General features: G+C 40.2%; 1 protein-coding gene across 1 annotated transcript in view; it reads right to left on the bottom strand.

Moving 5' to 3' along the window:
• The window catches only part of KAT7 (lysine acetyltransferase 7), a 28,333-nt gene extending 13,967 nt beyond the window's left edge, over positions 1-14,366 (bottom strand). The window contains 8 exon segments of the mRNA XM_084863482.1: positions 1,334-1,432; positions 2,836-2,925; positions 5,894-5,976; positions 7,151-7,390; positions 7,651-7,827; positions 10,277-10,372; positions 12,933-13,053; positions 13,055-14,366. Coding sequence (XP_084719608.1) covers positions 1,334-1,432; positions 2,836-2,925; positions 5,894-5,976; positions 7,151-7,390; positions 7,651-7,827; positions 10,277-10,372; positions 12,933-13,053; positions 13,055-13,228 — 1,080 coding nt within the window. The 5' untranslated portion in view covers positions 13,229-14,366.
• Positions 14,367-14,836: the final 470 nt, after the last annotated feature.

The following is a 14,836-nucleotide window of genomic DNA, read 5'->3' as shown; positions in this document are numbered from 1 at the left end:
CGACCACTGGCCTAAGTAATCACAAACCATACTTTTAATAATCTAAGGACTAAATAGGCAAACATTCCACCTCCATGAAATAATTAAAAAAAAGAAACCCAGTCCTAACTGGTTTGGCTCAGTGGATAGAGTTGGCCTGTAGACTCAAGGGTCCCAGATTCGATTCCGGTCAAGGGCATGTACCTTGGTTGCAGGGGTGTGCAGGAGGGTTCTGATGGATGTTTCTAACTCTCTAGCCCTCTCCCTTCCTCTCTGTAAGAAAACCAATAAAATATATTTTAAAAAATATCAAAGAAAGACTGAGCGATCACATGCCAAGATATTAACAGTGATTTATATTTTGGAGGGTAATTTTTATTGTAATTTTTCTTTTTTTTTTTTTGTATTTTCAATAGTTAAGCATTTGTTAGTAGGTTTATAATAAAGTAAATCTTCACTTAAAAAATAAAGTTACGCAAAATGTTTTTAAGTTTTTTTTATTGATTGACTGACTTTGAAGAGAGGAAGAGAGAGAGACAGACACATCAACTTGTTGTTCCACTTATTTATGCATTCATTAATTGATTCTTATATGTGCTCTTACAGGAGATCAAACCTGCAACCTTGATGTATTCATCTGGACAACAGACTTCTAACTAAGCTACCCAGCCAGAGTATACAAAAGTTTCTTGATGAATTTTTAATAAAAATGAGGAAAGTAGTTCAAGATATTAAAAAAACAGAATTCAAAGCTGTAATTATGGTAATAACCAAATTTTATAAATAAGGCATTATGTAAAAAGCTAGGCTACATTCCAAAATGCTAATAACTCTGGTTATTTTTTAAGTAGTAGGATTAGTATTTATTTCTGTATACTTTTCTTAATTGTTCTATATTTTCTATTACAAATGTACATTACTTTTAAAACTAGAAAAAAAGTTAAAATACTACAAAAAGATTTATAGATGATATCACTAAATTAATACCTTTTATTATGTAGGAATTCTATTTTTCCATTAAAGTAAGTGGACTGACTATAGCTTGATTATTTTCCCTTAAACAGACATCTCTATTATCATGGCATTTGAGAGGGTAAATTTAACCCTTTAAAGCTAAAGTAAAGTTTACAAACTACTAGAGGTCTGAACTTTTTTTTCCATCTAAATTCTAACAATATTTTGTTTTTGAAAGACCTCCGGTTTCCACTCATAACAGCCAGTTTTGGGGGATTATAGTAAACTCTAGCTGCCAGAGAACAGTCCTTTGCTTAGAGAGAACACCAAACAATAAATCTGAAAGATAGAAGCTTAGAAACCAAAAGAAGTTCATGCTAATTAGTTAACTTTCTCTCACCAAATATTTCTCCTTCTGTTCTTTGCTCAGTCCAGAATTTCTTTTCTTCCTGAGTTCAGCAACCTTTTCCTTGTATCGCAGCTGCCTGTCTGATGGTGCCTAATAGGAAAAAAGGAGAAGAGTGGCAAGCTAGGTAGAAAGCTCATCGTGTAATTAGTTTCAAAATGAAAGTGACAACAAAATGGGGGGTGGCGCAGGAATGTCAGATGTGTTTCAACCACCATGTTAAAGTACTGGCAACTTTAAAATTCCAAATCGAGTGCGCTGTCAGTTAATATGAGTTCAGGGATGGACTTATTTTGATATGAACCCAAACAGAATATAAATGAAGGATGGAGGTCTCCACCAAAGCAAAAGGAATAAAATAAAGATCATTTCAATTCAATAAGCACTTAGTGACAGCTTACTGCTTTCCAAGTACTGACATAAAAACGTAAAACTGAGTGAGAATAGAACCAAAGATGGACTACAAATTTATAGAGCGCTTATCCCCGAGCACTGAGGACAGGTACGTCAGATGTATGATTTAGCTGACTGCCCTGCCAGGCAGGTATTAGTCACCCCTTTTTATTAACAAGAAAATGAAGTTTAGGGAAGTTAGCTGCCCTGTCCAAGACCACGCTGCTAGAGTAAAAGAATCACAGTATTCAGAGCCAGATGTGTTTGGCTCCTAAGCCAAATTTCTTCTCCCTCATCGCCATGCTTCCTCTGCTATCCACCTATAGCCTAACCTCAAACACAGATTTCACATGATGAGCTATGTATATACAATATGTGACAAGGCCAAATAACATTCTGAGAACATTACAGTGGGAATGCATGAAGAAGAAACGCATTAATGGTAGAAGTTTAGGGAAGAATTTCTACAATAGCTGAGAATTGTACAAGGCCTTGAAGGGTAAATACAATTTCTTCTTGGTATAGGAATATAGAGTTTGGGCAGAAAACCAGGAAGAGTAAAGACCAAAGGCACTCAGGGAGAAACAAGGAATTAAGTGTAATCAGTGGGTATGAATGTTCAGAAAAGCAGAAGGATTAGGGTAAAACAGCATCTTGGGATTCAAGGGAAGAGAGAATTAGAAGAAAAATGACATCAGCAATCAATGTCAAATGCTGAGGAAAAGTCACTGGTGGTCTTGGAAACATTCTAGCAGAGTAGAAGCGTTTGAAGGTAAATTACAATCGGTTAAATAGTAGATGCAAAATGAGGAAATAGAGCATCAGGTATAATCTTTCAAATAACCAGGATTATCTGTTGTTGTTGTTATTATTATTATTATAAATTGCATGGTTCCTTCATTTATGATGTGGAAGTGTTGGTTTCATGAAAATTTACTATTTGAAAAACAAATATGATTCTGAGTTTGACTGAAGACCAGTTATTTAGACACAATACCATAGGAAACAAGAGGCATGGAATACCTAAAGACAGTCATGGGCAGAGGATATCCAAAACTTGGCTCTCCAACTGGGAATGGCCAGAGCTTTAACAAGGCCCATACCTGATGCCTGGTTGCATGCCTGTTGTTGTCATCTTGCCTGTGGGACAGCATCCTTTCTTCTATCTGCTTATCCCGGCTCTGTGCTCTCACCTGCAACCATCAACAACGTCAATAAATCCACCTGCTTCTACAACTATGTTTACGTGACGCAAACAATACAAGAACAAATCCCCTGAATTTATGTGGGACTTTTACTTTCAAAGGGTCTTCACATTTATTATCACAAAATCTGTAAGACATAGATAAGGCAAGCTTCCATTCCATTATCTCAGCCATTAACTGAAAATCAGAAGTGAAACAATTACAACTAAATCATGATAAACCGAAGAATTTAAAGTTTAATTGGTGACTCTGAGCCTGAACTCTTTCCACTGTACAATGAAAAAGAAACAGTGCAATAACAGAATGAAGAAGCACAGAGAAAAAATGTTAGATACTGGGGTCAAGTCTATAAGGAAACTTAACTATGTGGTTATGTTATCTTAGACAAATCACATCATCTTTCCAACAGTTTCAGTTTCATCTTCTGGTAAGTGAGGACTCACGTACAACTGCCTACTCAACTTCTACAGTCAAACTCAGCATGGTCAAAACAGAAGACTGACATTCTCCCACAGATCTGCTCCACCCAAATCTCCCCTATATCAATAAAGAGGGACACTCTCTAAACAAATGATTAGGTCAAAAACTATAATGTCATTCTTGATTCTTTTTCTCTCACACCTCACACTGAATCCATCAGCAAGCCTATTAGGCTGCTCCCCTCCAAAATATATCCAGAAACCAACCAATTTTTACTGTCTTCACTGATAGAGCAATACCCCACGCCACCACCTACTGCCTGAACTTCCAACTAGTCTATCCTGAGTCAACTCCTGTCCCCTCCAGTCCACTCTCCACACACTAGCAAGCTGTGATTCTTGAAAAGGGTTTATGGAATTACAACACACCTTGGATAAAGCCTTCCAGGTGCATCCCACAGCCATCAGAATACAAATATACTCCTTGTGCCAAGACCTACAGGTCCTTTGGATCTGGATCCGGCTTCCCTCATTTCCCATCATGCTCCAGTCACAGTGGTCAACTTTTGGTCCCTCAAAACCCAAGTTTGTTTCCACCTCACAACCTTTGTGCTTGCTCATCCTTCTACCTAAGATCTCTCATCTTAAATCTTGACACAACTGCCTCTTTGTCGTCACCCATCACTCAGATCAGATGCCAACACCTCAAAAAGGGTTTCCTAACCACCCAAGCAAAAGCAGTGCCACACCCCTTCATTACCCCCAAAGCTGTCACTTTCCTTGTCTTTAGTCTTTTTGCTTCTCATATTTATCACTTTATTAAATTCTTATTTACTTAGTAACTTATATGTTGATTTGGCCTCCCACCATGAGAATGTAAACTCCTTGAATGCAGTAGCCTTTTATCTCCTTCACAGAATCCTTAGATACCAACAACAGTGTTTGGCACATGCAGTCACAGAAATCTAGGACTGAATAAAAATGGTCATGTCACTGAGAGCAATCATTTACCAGGAAACTTAAGAGTAATCATGTACATGCAAGTATTTGAAAAATGTTAGAGCTTTTAATAAGTGTAAAGAATTAGTCTAATATTTCCATTTGGGATTCTAAATATAATAAAAATATATGTATCTTTCAGAAATTCTCCCGATCTTCCAAGCACATGTTCCAGTGGTAAAGATGGATTATGCTGAGCCTGTTTCCCCTTGAAAGAGGAAAAATTCAAGTAATGCTTTTCTTTCTTCAGAATTTTATTCCACAACTGAAATTTTTAATTTTTAAAAATAAACTGCTAAGGTAACATGCTCATATTGCTACAGGCCAACAACCTTAAGTTATAGCTTAGGAAGACTTTTATGTAAAACCATTGACAGTATCAGATCGTTCTGTTTAGAAACAAGAGTAGGGACAAGTCTCAAAAAACAGAGATCACAGCTGTTTTCAGAGAAAGAAGCACATAATGCCTTGTCAGCTTTGGTACAGAAGTTGGTAGAGCTACTTCTGTTCTGTCTGACCTGGTCTCAGACTAATTGGAAGATAATGGGAAGACCTAGCATTTACTCTTACATAGAGCAGAAGAAACTGCCTTGGCTATACAAGAGAATTGGAATGAGAAAAACAAGTATCCTCAACCTTAAAATCCATGTAAGCCTTGGCAGTATACTATGTTGCTGAAAGAATGAACATATAAAGAAACTTTCCATCCTGTGGTCAACTTGTAAATGAGAGAAAAAATTCCTGCATCAGGGAGAAGTAATGTTAGCTGGGGAATCTAATCTTCTCAGGATGAAACTGCCTTAGACAGGAATAAACCTGTGATCCTAACTTATTAACAAAATAACAACCACAAATCAATACTCCGGTTTAACCAGCTTGGATAACCTGTTCAAATGGTATCCAAGCAAACCAACAATATTCTCAACTCTTGCTTCCCATAGTTTCCTGGTTCCATCCTTGGTAGCAACCCTCACAGAAACATATAAAATAGGATCTTAGGTTCTACTCCTAATTCATTATGCTAAAATCCCAAAGGTTATTTACGACTACATTTTTCAAGAATTTAAAGCAAGAATTAGCCAAGAGTGGATGTGATTGAGAGTAACAAAAAGGAAGACTATTCCACAGAAATAGAAAAAAATTATGAAAACCTTTTTAGAAGCAAAATGTTTTCATAGATGTACAAGATGAGCGCCTAATGCATAAATATTGAGACCATATATTTATGCAAATCAGTACCTAATGAAAAAGGTCCCTAGAAGTCTTTGTAACTTTCAATGAAAAATAATGTATGATGTTCCAAATATTCCATAGATAATCTTGTCAATTTCTTTCAAAACATTCATTATATACTAAAATTCTTTTATCTGCCTAATTAACTATTGTTTTTAAAAACACAGTTGTTTTATATGATATTTCCTCTACTAGAATTTAAAAGGGAGGACCTTGCCCATGTCCACACTGGATCTTCACTAGTTAGCAAAGTGAAAAGGTAAGCACTTGATCAGTACACGTTGAATAAATGAGAACATAATTACCTTGCACTCGTCAGCTGAGAGGTTGTGATAGAGCGGGCATCCTGAGATGGAGAAATGTCTCTCATGCTTTCCTGTCAGATGTCCTGTTAAAGGAGGGGAAAACTTAATTTCAGAATAGAATATTTAAACTTAGAGAATGCTGTTTTTCTCCATAGCAAACCTGCTTTTTGCTGTATAATTTTTATCAAATATATGTCTGATCAAACAGATTGAATCAGACAGACTGAATTCAAAAAAGGGAAGCGCTCCTAAGAACCATGAGTTGCACCCGCAATAAATTCTTTCCTTCCACTGGTTGAATGTGGCAATATTTGAAGATACTTGTGTATGTTCAATATAAATTGTAATTCCTTCTGTTCTGATGAGGTATTTCTCAAATTCCAAAGTGTCATAAAGCCATACACTTATAATAAAGGCACAAAATCACCAGCGGAAATATTCTCTTTTGGTAGAATTTAATTTTCCTATGCTAAACTGACCAAGTCATAAGGTAACAAGTGTACTTCATATTATGCAATTTTATCCTACCTGATGAACTTTCAATAGTCAACAGAAACATAAGAACGAAGAAGGAAATGGCCTTTTCTATCATAAAAGTAAATATATTTGATAGTTTTGAACCAAATTAAATATATTTCTTATTTGGGTGGTGGGGCTGGTTTCATTTAAAGATTTAGGCTTCTTCCATAATCAAACTTCTAAACAGGCAGTTTGCACAAGGCCCTCTTATGAGGAGAAAATGTTAGGAATAACAATACAAAAAGGCTCATTTTACCTAAAGGGGCATCTCCTCATTTTTCTATTTGGTGAAAACAAACAGGGAATTGAAAATTATTTCCTTTTTAAACTTAAAGGTTTATAAAACACCTTAGATTGAGAGGAATGGTGAGATAATTCAAGTGGCATAAAAAGATAAAATGGCTAAGTTAAATCACTAGTCTACAGATATCTTTACCTTTCTTTCATAAAAAAAGAAAAAAAAAAGACATTTAATTTTGAGTAAATGAGACACTGAAATTTAAAAAAATTATACTTCATGAGGACTTAGCCCCCTTAATGAGGTAGACCAGAGGTAAATATAAATTTGCTGGGTCAGAGGGAAGTTTATTTTGACTTGGTTCTATTTTACTGGCAGTTTGAAATGTATGAACCTGAGCATCCAAAATTATTCTTGATCCTATCCTACTCTTTATCATAGGCAAAGCAAAGGCATTAACTTAAAAAATTTTGGTATGAAAGTATTACGGGCACACTTACCTAGAGAGTTACAGCCTGGGGTAGGACACTTCATATTGAAGTTATAGCTTTCATGGAAGCGACGGCGCTTGGGGCGATGAGAGAGGTCGCTGCCTGAGTCTTTCAGGGACATGTCCTTGGCAATGCTCTCATCATGAGACACGTTGGGGCTGGAGATATCTATGTCAGACTCAGAAGAAGGTGCGTTTCCAGTTGGAGTTCGAGGTGGAGACTCATCATGATCAGCTGTATTTTTAGCTTCTAAAATAAAAGCAATTGGTAGAACTTGTGGAAAGGTTCATTTAGTTAGAGGTTTACTATTAATATTTACTGACCGCAAGAATATTCTAGTACCAAACTGTCCTCCGCAAGATATAAGAAAGGAATCAGGCAAACAGCATGGATGTAGCTGAAATTTTGCGAGTATTAGGCATCTATCTGCAGTAGCTCCAAGCCTTCCTTATGAAGAAATTGAGCACACCCTCTCTGGAATGGGTACAAATCATGCCATACCCACTCACCTCTATCTGAAAAGTCAACCACTTGCTCAGTTTCTGAGCCAGACGAACGAGTCTGCCGAAGTGGGTATTTTTTCGGAGTCACTGGGGTAGGCTGCTGCTGACTACGGGTCACTCTCCTGGTAGAATAAACGGGCTCCTCAGCGCCAAAAGACTGCAAATTTCGAACAGGGCTGGAATCTGAAAAGATAATGTAATACTTAAAGAAAAAACAAGGAAGTCTATTTCCCATCCATATGATTCATTAGCATGTGGGCCCTTCTCTTCATATTTCACAAATCTAACTAATCTTTAAAATATCTATTTTATTAAATAAAATGTAAGCAAAAGAGCCTCAGTCAGACATAGAGATGAAATATTGTGTAGAATTAATAGTTTATGTTCTGTAATCACGGCTAAACATGATTAATTCAGTTCCACTCTACCATACCAACTAGCTGTTAATCTCCAAAGCCTGTGTCATCTTTAAAAAGGAAAATACTAGCAGCACTTTCTTCATGTTGGTTGTGAGAAATAAGTGAGATACTTATGTAAAGGACTTAAGTGAGACTCAGTACATAGATCTAGTGCTTTATAAATAACAGTTGCATCCTCTTTCCTTACTCTGACCCACTGTAACAGATATTCTATTACTAAAGGTATAACAACATACAAATATTTCCTTTCCCTAGGGTCTCTTTTTTCCTTCCTAATTACCCTTTCTGAAACCCTGAAGAGAAATAATAGATTTATAAAGGGTAATGCGATAATACAGCATTTAAAATTGTTTTGAATGGTAAAACCTATTCTGAAGCACCCAACAGTCTTCCTACGTTCCAAACTGATGACACTTAAAAAAGGAATGAAAGAAATTCAAACCTGAAATTAAAGCATATTTTAAACAAGGAGAAAATTGAAATTCTCAAACTTTTGTGTAAATTAGCACTCAACTAGGTTATCAGTTTGCACACCGCCAGGGGGCTGCATTGACAACGCAGTCTACGTTTTGCTTTAGAGAGGGCCGCCTTCCATAGACCACATTGTGAATGGTGTCCCAGAACTCTGTGGTCATGAAGTATAACCACCAGAAAGAGACCCAGAGCTCATGTGCTTCTGAGCTGTTTTGGATACTTAAAACTTTTAGGTATTAGGAGCACGGCCAAGTAATACTTTCTAAGAACATTATGCCCTTCGCTTTAAATATACTGTTTCTTCTGCCTATAACAACTTTCCCATCTTTCAACTTGTAAATGCCAACTAGATCCTTTAAAACAGGGGTCCTCAAACTTTTTAAAGTGGGGGCCAGATCACGGTCCCTCAGAGAGCTGGAGGGCCCGACTATATGAACTACTAATTCCTACTGTAACACCTCGGCTGCGCTCACTGCCCAAAAAACCTGGTGGGCCGGATCAGACTCCTCTGCGGGCCGCATGTGGCCCACGGGCCGTAGTTTGAAGACCCCTGCTTTAAAATTTCCATCTGGGAGTCCTCCCATCATCTGGCTGCTGCATTTCTCGGCTCCCATTGTAATCTACGCAAACCTCTCAGAGTCCTTACCACACTGCATGACAATGAGCACTTTGCGTATCTAGATCTGGCACTAAACTGAGCAGTCCTTGAGGGCAGAAACTGATTCTTCCATCATGGCCTTTCAGTTCATAGGACAGTGCCTGAATTATAGTAGCCATTTATCAATATTCCCATGTGCTAGAAATAAAACTTAAAAATCGAGAAATCAAGGGACAACAGCTATACTTCAGCTGAAATTTTAAATTAAAAAATAAAGTTAGGAATAGTTGAGAGACTATTCCCACTTTCTTGCTTGAAAAACTGATGTTTTTCTCTCATGCTCACACAGCGGTAACCAAATCAGCACTAAGGGCTCAAAGTATATTACATTTCCCCCCTTGATACAGTATCACTCACTGATCATAGCTTTCTGTATCAACTGCAACCTTCTTTCCTCCCCAGAGAATCCCAGAGCAGAGCAGAGAGGGGTCAGGGACACCTTCCAAATCTAAGCAGCCCAGGTGGCTAACTGCACTGGAGAAACTTCTAACAGAGATTCTCTATTCTCTATACCAAAACGAAATTTGGGGGTATTTACAACTGATTATTGACTCAACTATCTATATCTATTGTGCATCCAACTATATTATGGAATTAAACATGGTTTTAGAAGTACTGAGCCCTGCCAATTGTCAAGAGACTACTGTAAGTTCCTAGGTCTAAACCATTCTAACAGAAAGTGACATGATAACATTCCCATCTTCCTGATAGGAAAACTGTAATCTTAAAAGGTTAAATGATTCAAGACATTCATGTGCTACACATCGATTATACCAGACATAGTTCTTTGGATCTAAAGGTTAGACAGCACCCCCAACAGAACCAAACCATTTTGGTATTTTTTGTTGAATGTTCTTTTTATTGTTGACATTATTACGAATGTCTCCCATTTCCCCCTCTGCCCACCTCCGCCCAGGCCCCCGACGGAACCATTTTTAAAGACCTGATACTTCTGTTGTCGTTTGCTCTGATTTCCCTGGATGCCGTCACCTACAGCAAGCCACAGGACAGGTTCCACATGAACCAATGTGAGGACCAGTCCGCAGGCTGAGACGTGGTCAGGGAGAAGGAAGCCTTTTACCTTGGGAACTCTGGCTCAGCCGGGCTGAGGAGCGGGTGACTCGGGCAGATCTCCGAGATGTGCCATCGCTCTCTGAACTGTCTGTGTGCTCGAGATCTGTAGAGAAATCGGAATCTTCGGTTCCATCTGAACTACTGCCTGCATTCCTCTGTAACACCATAGATCCAGACATTAGCACAGAAGCATTTATTCTGTGGGTTTGTATTAACACTGGAAATAAAACGAACCGTGATGCTGAAAACACGAAGTTCAAACCTAAGAAAGAATTCAACAGTCAGCCTCCCTTTATTTAGAACATTTAAATGAGCAACCTATAAATAATGTATCCTTATTGAATAAATGAAGAGAATTAACTTTTCCTGTATTAGGATTAATTCTAAAACAAGTCCATTTGGAGGTCAGTATCATAAACTGGAACTAAAAGTATCCAACTCAAAATGGTCTGGCTGACATAATGGCCATGCATTTATATATAAAGTCTAAGGCAGTTGACTCCATTTAATTTTAGGGAGCTTTTGTTCAAAGTCTCGATGAACAGCTAACACTTTTTTAAAAGCCATACACTAATTCAAAATATCATGGTCAACTCTAATCCTAAGAGAATTTACGGTAAGCAGAAAAAGAGTAAAAGTCTTCTTTCTTATATTATCTACCTTTGAAGCTTCTCCATATGAATATCAAAAGGGCTTAAAAAGAGGGGCAGTTTGCACAAGAAGACTTACAGGCATTCAGAAACAGAATTTTTATTCTCTTTTCAATTAATAATTATTTGTCAATTATTAGCCTCCAAAGGCATAATTAGCCATAAGGATTACTTTTATCAGTTGGGCGTTAACACTATACATTTTTTACTAAACCAAAAAGGGAAGAGTTTTTGCTAAAAAAACAAAGACAATACAAAGCTTCACACTACAAGTCCCCTATTTTTATTCAAAACCGTTAGGGCCACTTGTGTTTAGAATTCACAACGTTTTAGATAAACAGACACATTATAACATGTAAATAATCACACTAAAGAAAACTTGCAAAAACTGCAAGGAACCTCAGGACAGTTAGGACAGGTTTTGCCACCAAATAAGTAACAAATAACAAACTTACATGTTTAAGAGCTCTTTGTATTTGGGGAGACTGTGGACCTATTCCAAGACATCAACACTATTCCTGCATTTGGCGAGCTTTAACATATACACCTACCAATGTAGGTCATTTTAGGAGACATTTAAAAAATGCAAATATTTTATTTTATTTTAAAGTTTCTGTGAAGAGAAAAATTTCTGCAGAAATGAGCAAGATACCACCCAGCTTTCCAAATAGTTCAAGGGTAATCTGCCCAGAAATGAGCAGATGCCCCAGAATCACAGTAAATCAATAGGATGGGAGGGGAGGGGGGAATCAAAGGCCATCTGGTCCAGTTACCCAGATGCTGGAATCACTGATCATCTCTGACCATCCTTTCCTGGCTTGACTTCTTCTCTCTGGCTTTCTCTGATCTACTCCCGTCCTACTCCAGAGCAGAATTACTTGCTCCGACACTTGCCTTCACCACTTTGTATATATTCTTCTAGGTAGAGAATTTACTAGATCCCTCTACAGTTATTTATATGCCTGTTTTCCTGCCCCCCCCCCATCAGATTTTTAAAGCCAGTGATTATGTTTAATTGTTGAATCCCCAGCAACTAGCACATAGTGAGTAGTCAATAAAAATTTGCCCTGTGGTGTGGCTCAGTAGTTGGCTGGATCCCCAGTAGGGTTTGGGCCTGGGTCCCCAGCAGGAAGCAGCTAATCAATGATTTCCTCTCTCTCTTTCCCTTCCTCTCTGAAGTCAACAAAAATACATTTTTAAAAAACTGTTGAATTAGATTTGTTTTGTAATGCTGGCACAGCCATTGCCTAATTGAGTCGCTTGGGGCAGCTGTAAAAAGAAAGGATGGGGGTGATCTCCTAAGTCCCATGTAATTTTAGAAAGTTTCTAAATTCCTAGAAATGCATTTTCTAGTCGCCGTCCAACTAAGCTAATACGGGGAAAAAAAGAGGCTTGGATGCAACAGATCAGAGTGGGATCCCTTGGGAGTGGGCGCTGGTTCTCTATCACCCAGTCTCCGCTTTGTTGTGACCCCCGCCGGGAAAGGAAGGATGCTCCAAAACCCCGCCTCTCCACTTACAGCATTTCCAGCCCAGAGGGCGGGGATTCGTGCCACCCAATCGTAGCCCCGCTAAACCGCACCCCCCGCGGGACAGACTGCCAGCCTCAGCCAATCAAGAGAGGAGGGATCGTTCTCTACAGCCAATCGGGGAGCTGCGGGGGCCAGGCTCAGACAACTCCCCCGCACGCGAGGAGGTAACCGTCGGGCCCAAATGGGCGGTGTCACCAGCCAATCAATATGCTGCTAGACGTTTCAGCCACCAATTAACGAGAAGAACGCCTCCGAGCCAGGCAAGCAGAGGGCGGGAATAGTTGCTAGCACAGGCCGAGGCCAGCGTCGGGCCCACATTTTTCTGTAGGATGTGGACCGGAGAGAGGGTTGGTGAGCTAGATTCGGGCGGGGTCGGGAAGTTGGAACCCAGAGGCTGTCTGTGGAGCGTGACCCACTGCGTCACGCTGCTCAATCGGCTCGTCCTCAGACACCCGCCATCCCTCCGGCCCCGTTCCTCTCACCTTCCTTCGCGGCATTGCCGTCGGCTGCGGCCCGACGGTTCCGATTCGGGCAGCGGCGGCAGCAGCGAGAGGAACGGTAGCTCCGGCGGGCTCCGTGGCGGCCTCTGTAGCAGTCCCAATGCCTGCGGACGATCCCAAGTGCCTCCTGCTTCACAGCGTCCACAGCCTTCTGCGCAGGCGCCGCGGGCTGAAGCGCTTTTTCCTTCACTTCCGGCTGGGGCCCGCGTCATCTGACGCGATGGGCCCGCTGGGGTCCTGGGAGCTTCGCTGCTTCTGGTGAGGCTGGCGAGCGCCATCTTGGAACTGGGCGCCAAGTCACAAACCGGGGCCGGCCATTTTTATTTAGGGGAATGGCACCCTTTTGTGTGGGCGTGGGTAGCCATTCTTGTTTGGGGCAGAAGCCTTGGCAGTTGAAGGTAATGGCTCTCATCTTTACCTTGGGCAACATTTCCTTTCCCGGTAGCTTTCATTTCTGAAGTCGGGGAAGGGAACTCTCCCCCCCTCCCCCCCGAATTCATCAGGTTGTTGATATTTAACCCCTTGTTGGCCTGACTGGCTAAAGGACGTTTCCGTTTATCCTATAAACTCAAAATTTGAGAAGGGATACTTTGGAGGAAAAAAAAAAAAAATTTTTTTTTTTTTTAAAGAACCATCCTGTGTCTCAAAGTGGTGGGCATGGAGGCTTTGTAAAAGAAACGGAAGGGCAGCGCCCATAATTGGGAAGTTTCCTGTCTGGTAAAGGAGACATTGTCCTTGCCTTGAGCGAACTGCGAGCCAGTGAAGTCATTCAGGGCGCGGGGAGGAGGCGGCACCATGTCATTTCCCAGGAGCTGTAGCTCCAGAGAATTCCCAGTTTAGCTTTGTGGTGAGCACCCACCTGCTGCCCCCATCCTGTATGTGTTTCAGAGGCCTGGGTGAGGTGGGATGGGGTGCCCTATCAGAACCTTGAACCCAAAGTGACCCCTGGAAATCAGAAGCTTGAGCCAGGAGTTGGGGGAAGGAGTAAGAAGAAGGAATCTCTGAAGCTGGAGCTAAAAAAAAAAAAAAAAAAGATGGATGTTTAAATAATAGGGCCTGCTATGAGAGGGGCAAGGAAGAAGTTGATCAAGGATATAGGGCTGGAAGAAGAGCCTTAGAGAAGGCTGGGAAGGGAGAGCAGGCGTCGAGGATTTAAACTCGCTGGAGGAAAAGCCTTGAGAGGACCCAAGCTTGGCTGAGAGCGATTGGGCGGAATGTAGGCAATCTCAGTCTTTAACTTAGGAACTTGGACCCCACTTTCCCCTGAGGCCAACTAAAGTGGAGATTTCCCCCAGGTGCAGAGCTAAAGAACCAAGCAACAAGGGAAACATCTCACTGATGAGCTAAACAGAGGACTCTAAAGAGTTAAAGTTCCAGACCCTTAGTCAGCCCTCGCCTTGGGGATGTCCTGGGCCAGTATTAACACGGGCAGCTTGTAATATTTAGCTTTTAGTGTTTAGTATAAATACCTTTTTGAATAACCTACTAAGGTTGAACTGCACATAAAAACTTATATGGAAAGGGGCTCCTTGAAGAATAGCCCTAGCACTTAAGCATTTAATTTCATACTATTACTGTTATTTTACACTTACTGGTGTTTTGTTTGTTTTTTTTAATATATTTTATTGATTTTTTATAGAGAAGAAGGGAGAAGGATAGAGAGTTAGAAACATCGATGAGAGAAACATCGATCAGCTGCCTCCTGCACACTCCCTACTGGGTATGTGCCTGCAACCAAGGTACATGCCCTTGACCGGAATCGAACCTGGGACCCTTCATTCCACAGGCCGACACTCTATCCACTGAGCCAAACCAGTTAGAGCTACTGGTATGTTTGGAGGTTACTCTTGGATGTTGGGCTCCCCAACTAGTGGTCAGGACCTCTT

The sequence above is a fragment of the Pipistrellus hanaki genome (genome assembly GCF_964339955.1).
Source record: "Pipistrellus hanaki genome assembly, chromosome: 16".
NCBI classification, from domain to species: Eukaryota; Metazoa; Chordata; class Mammalia; order Chiroptera; family Vespertilionidae; genus Pipistrellus; species Pipistrellus hanaki.
Note: the sequence above shows the minus strand (reverse complement) of the source record. Positions and strands in the feature narration are given on the sequence as shown.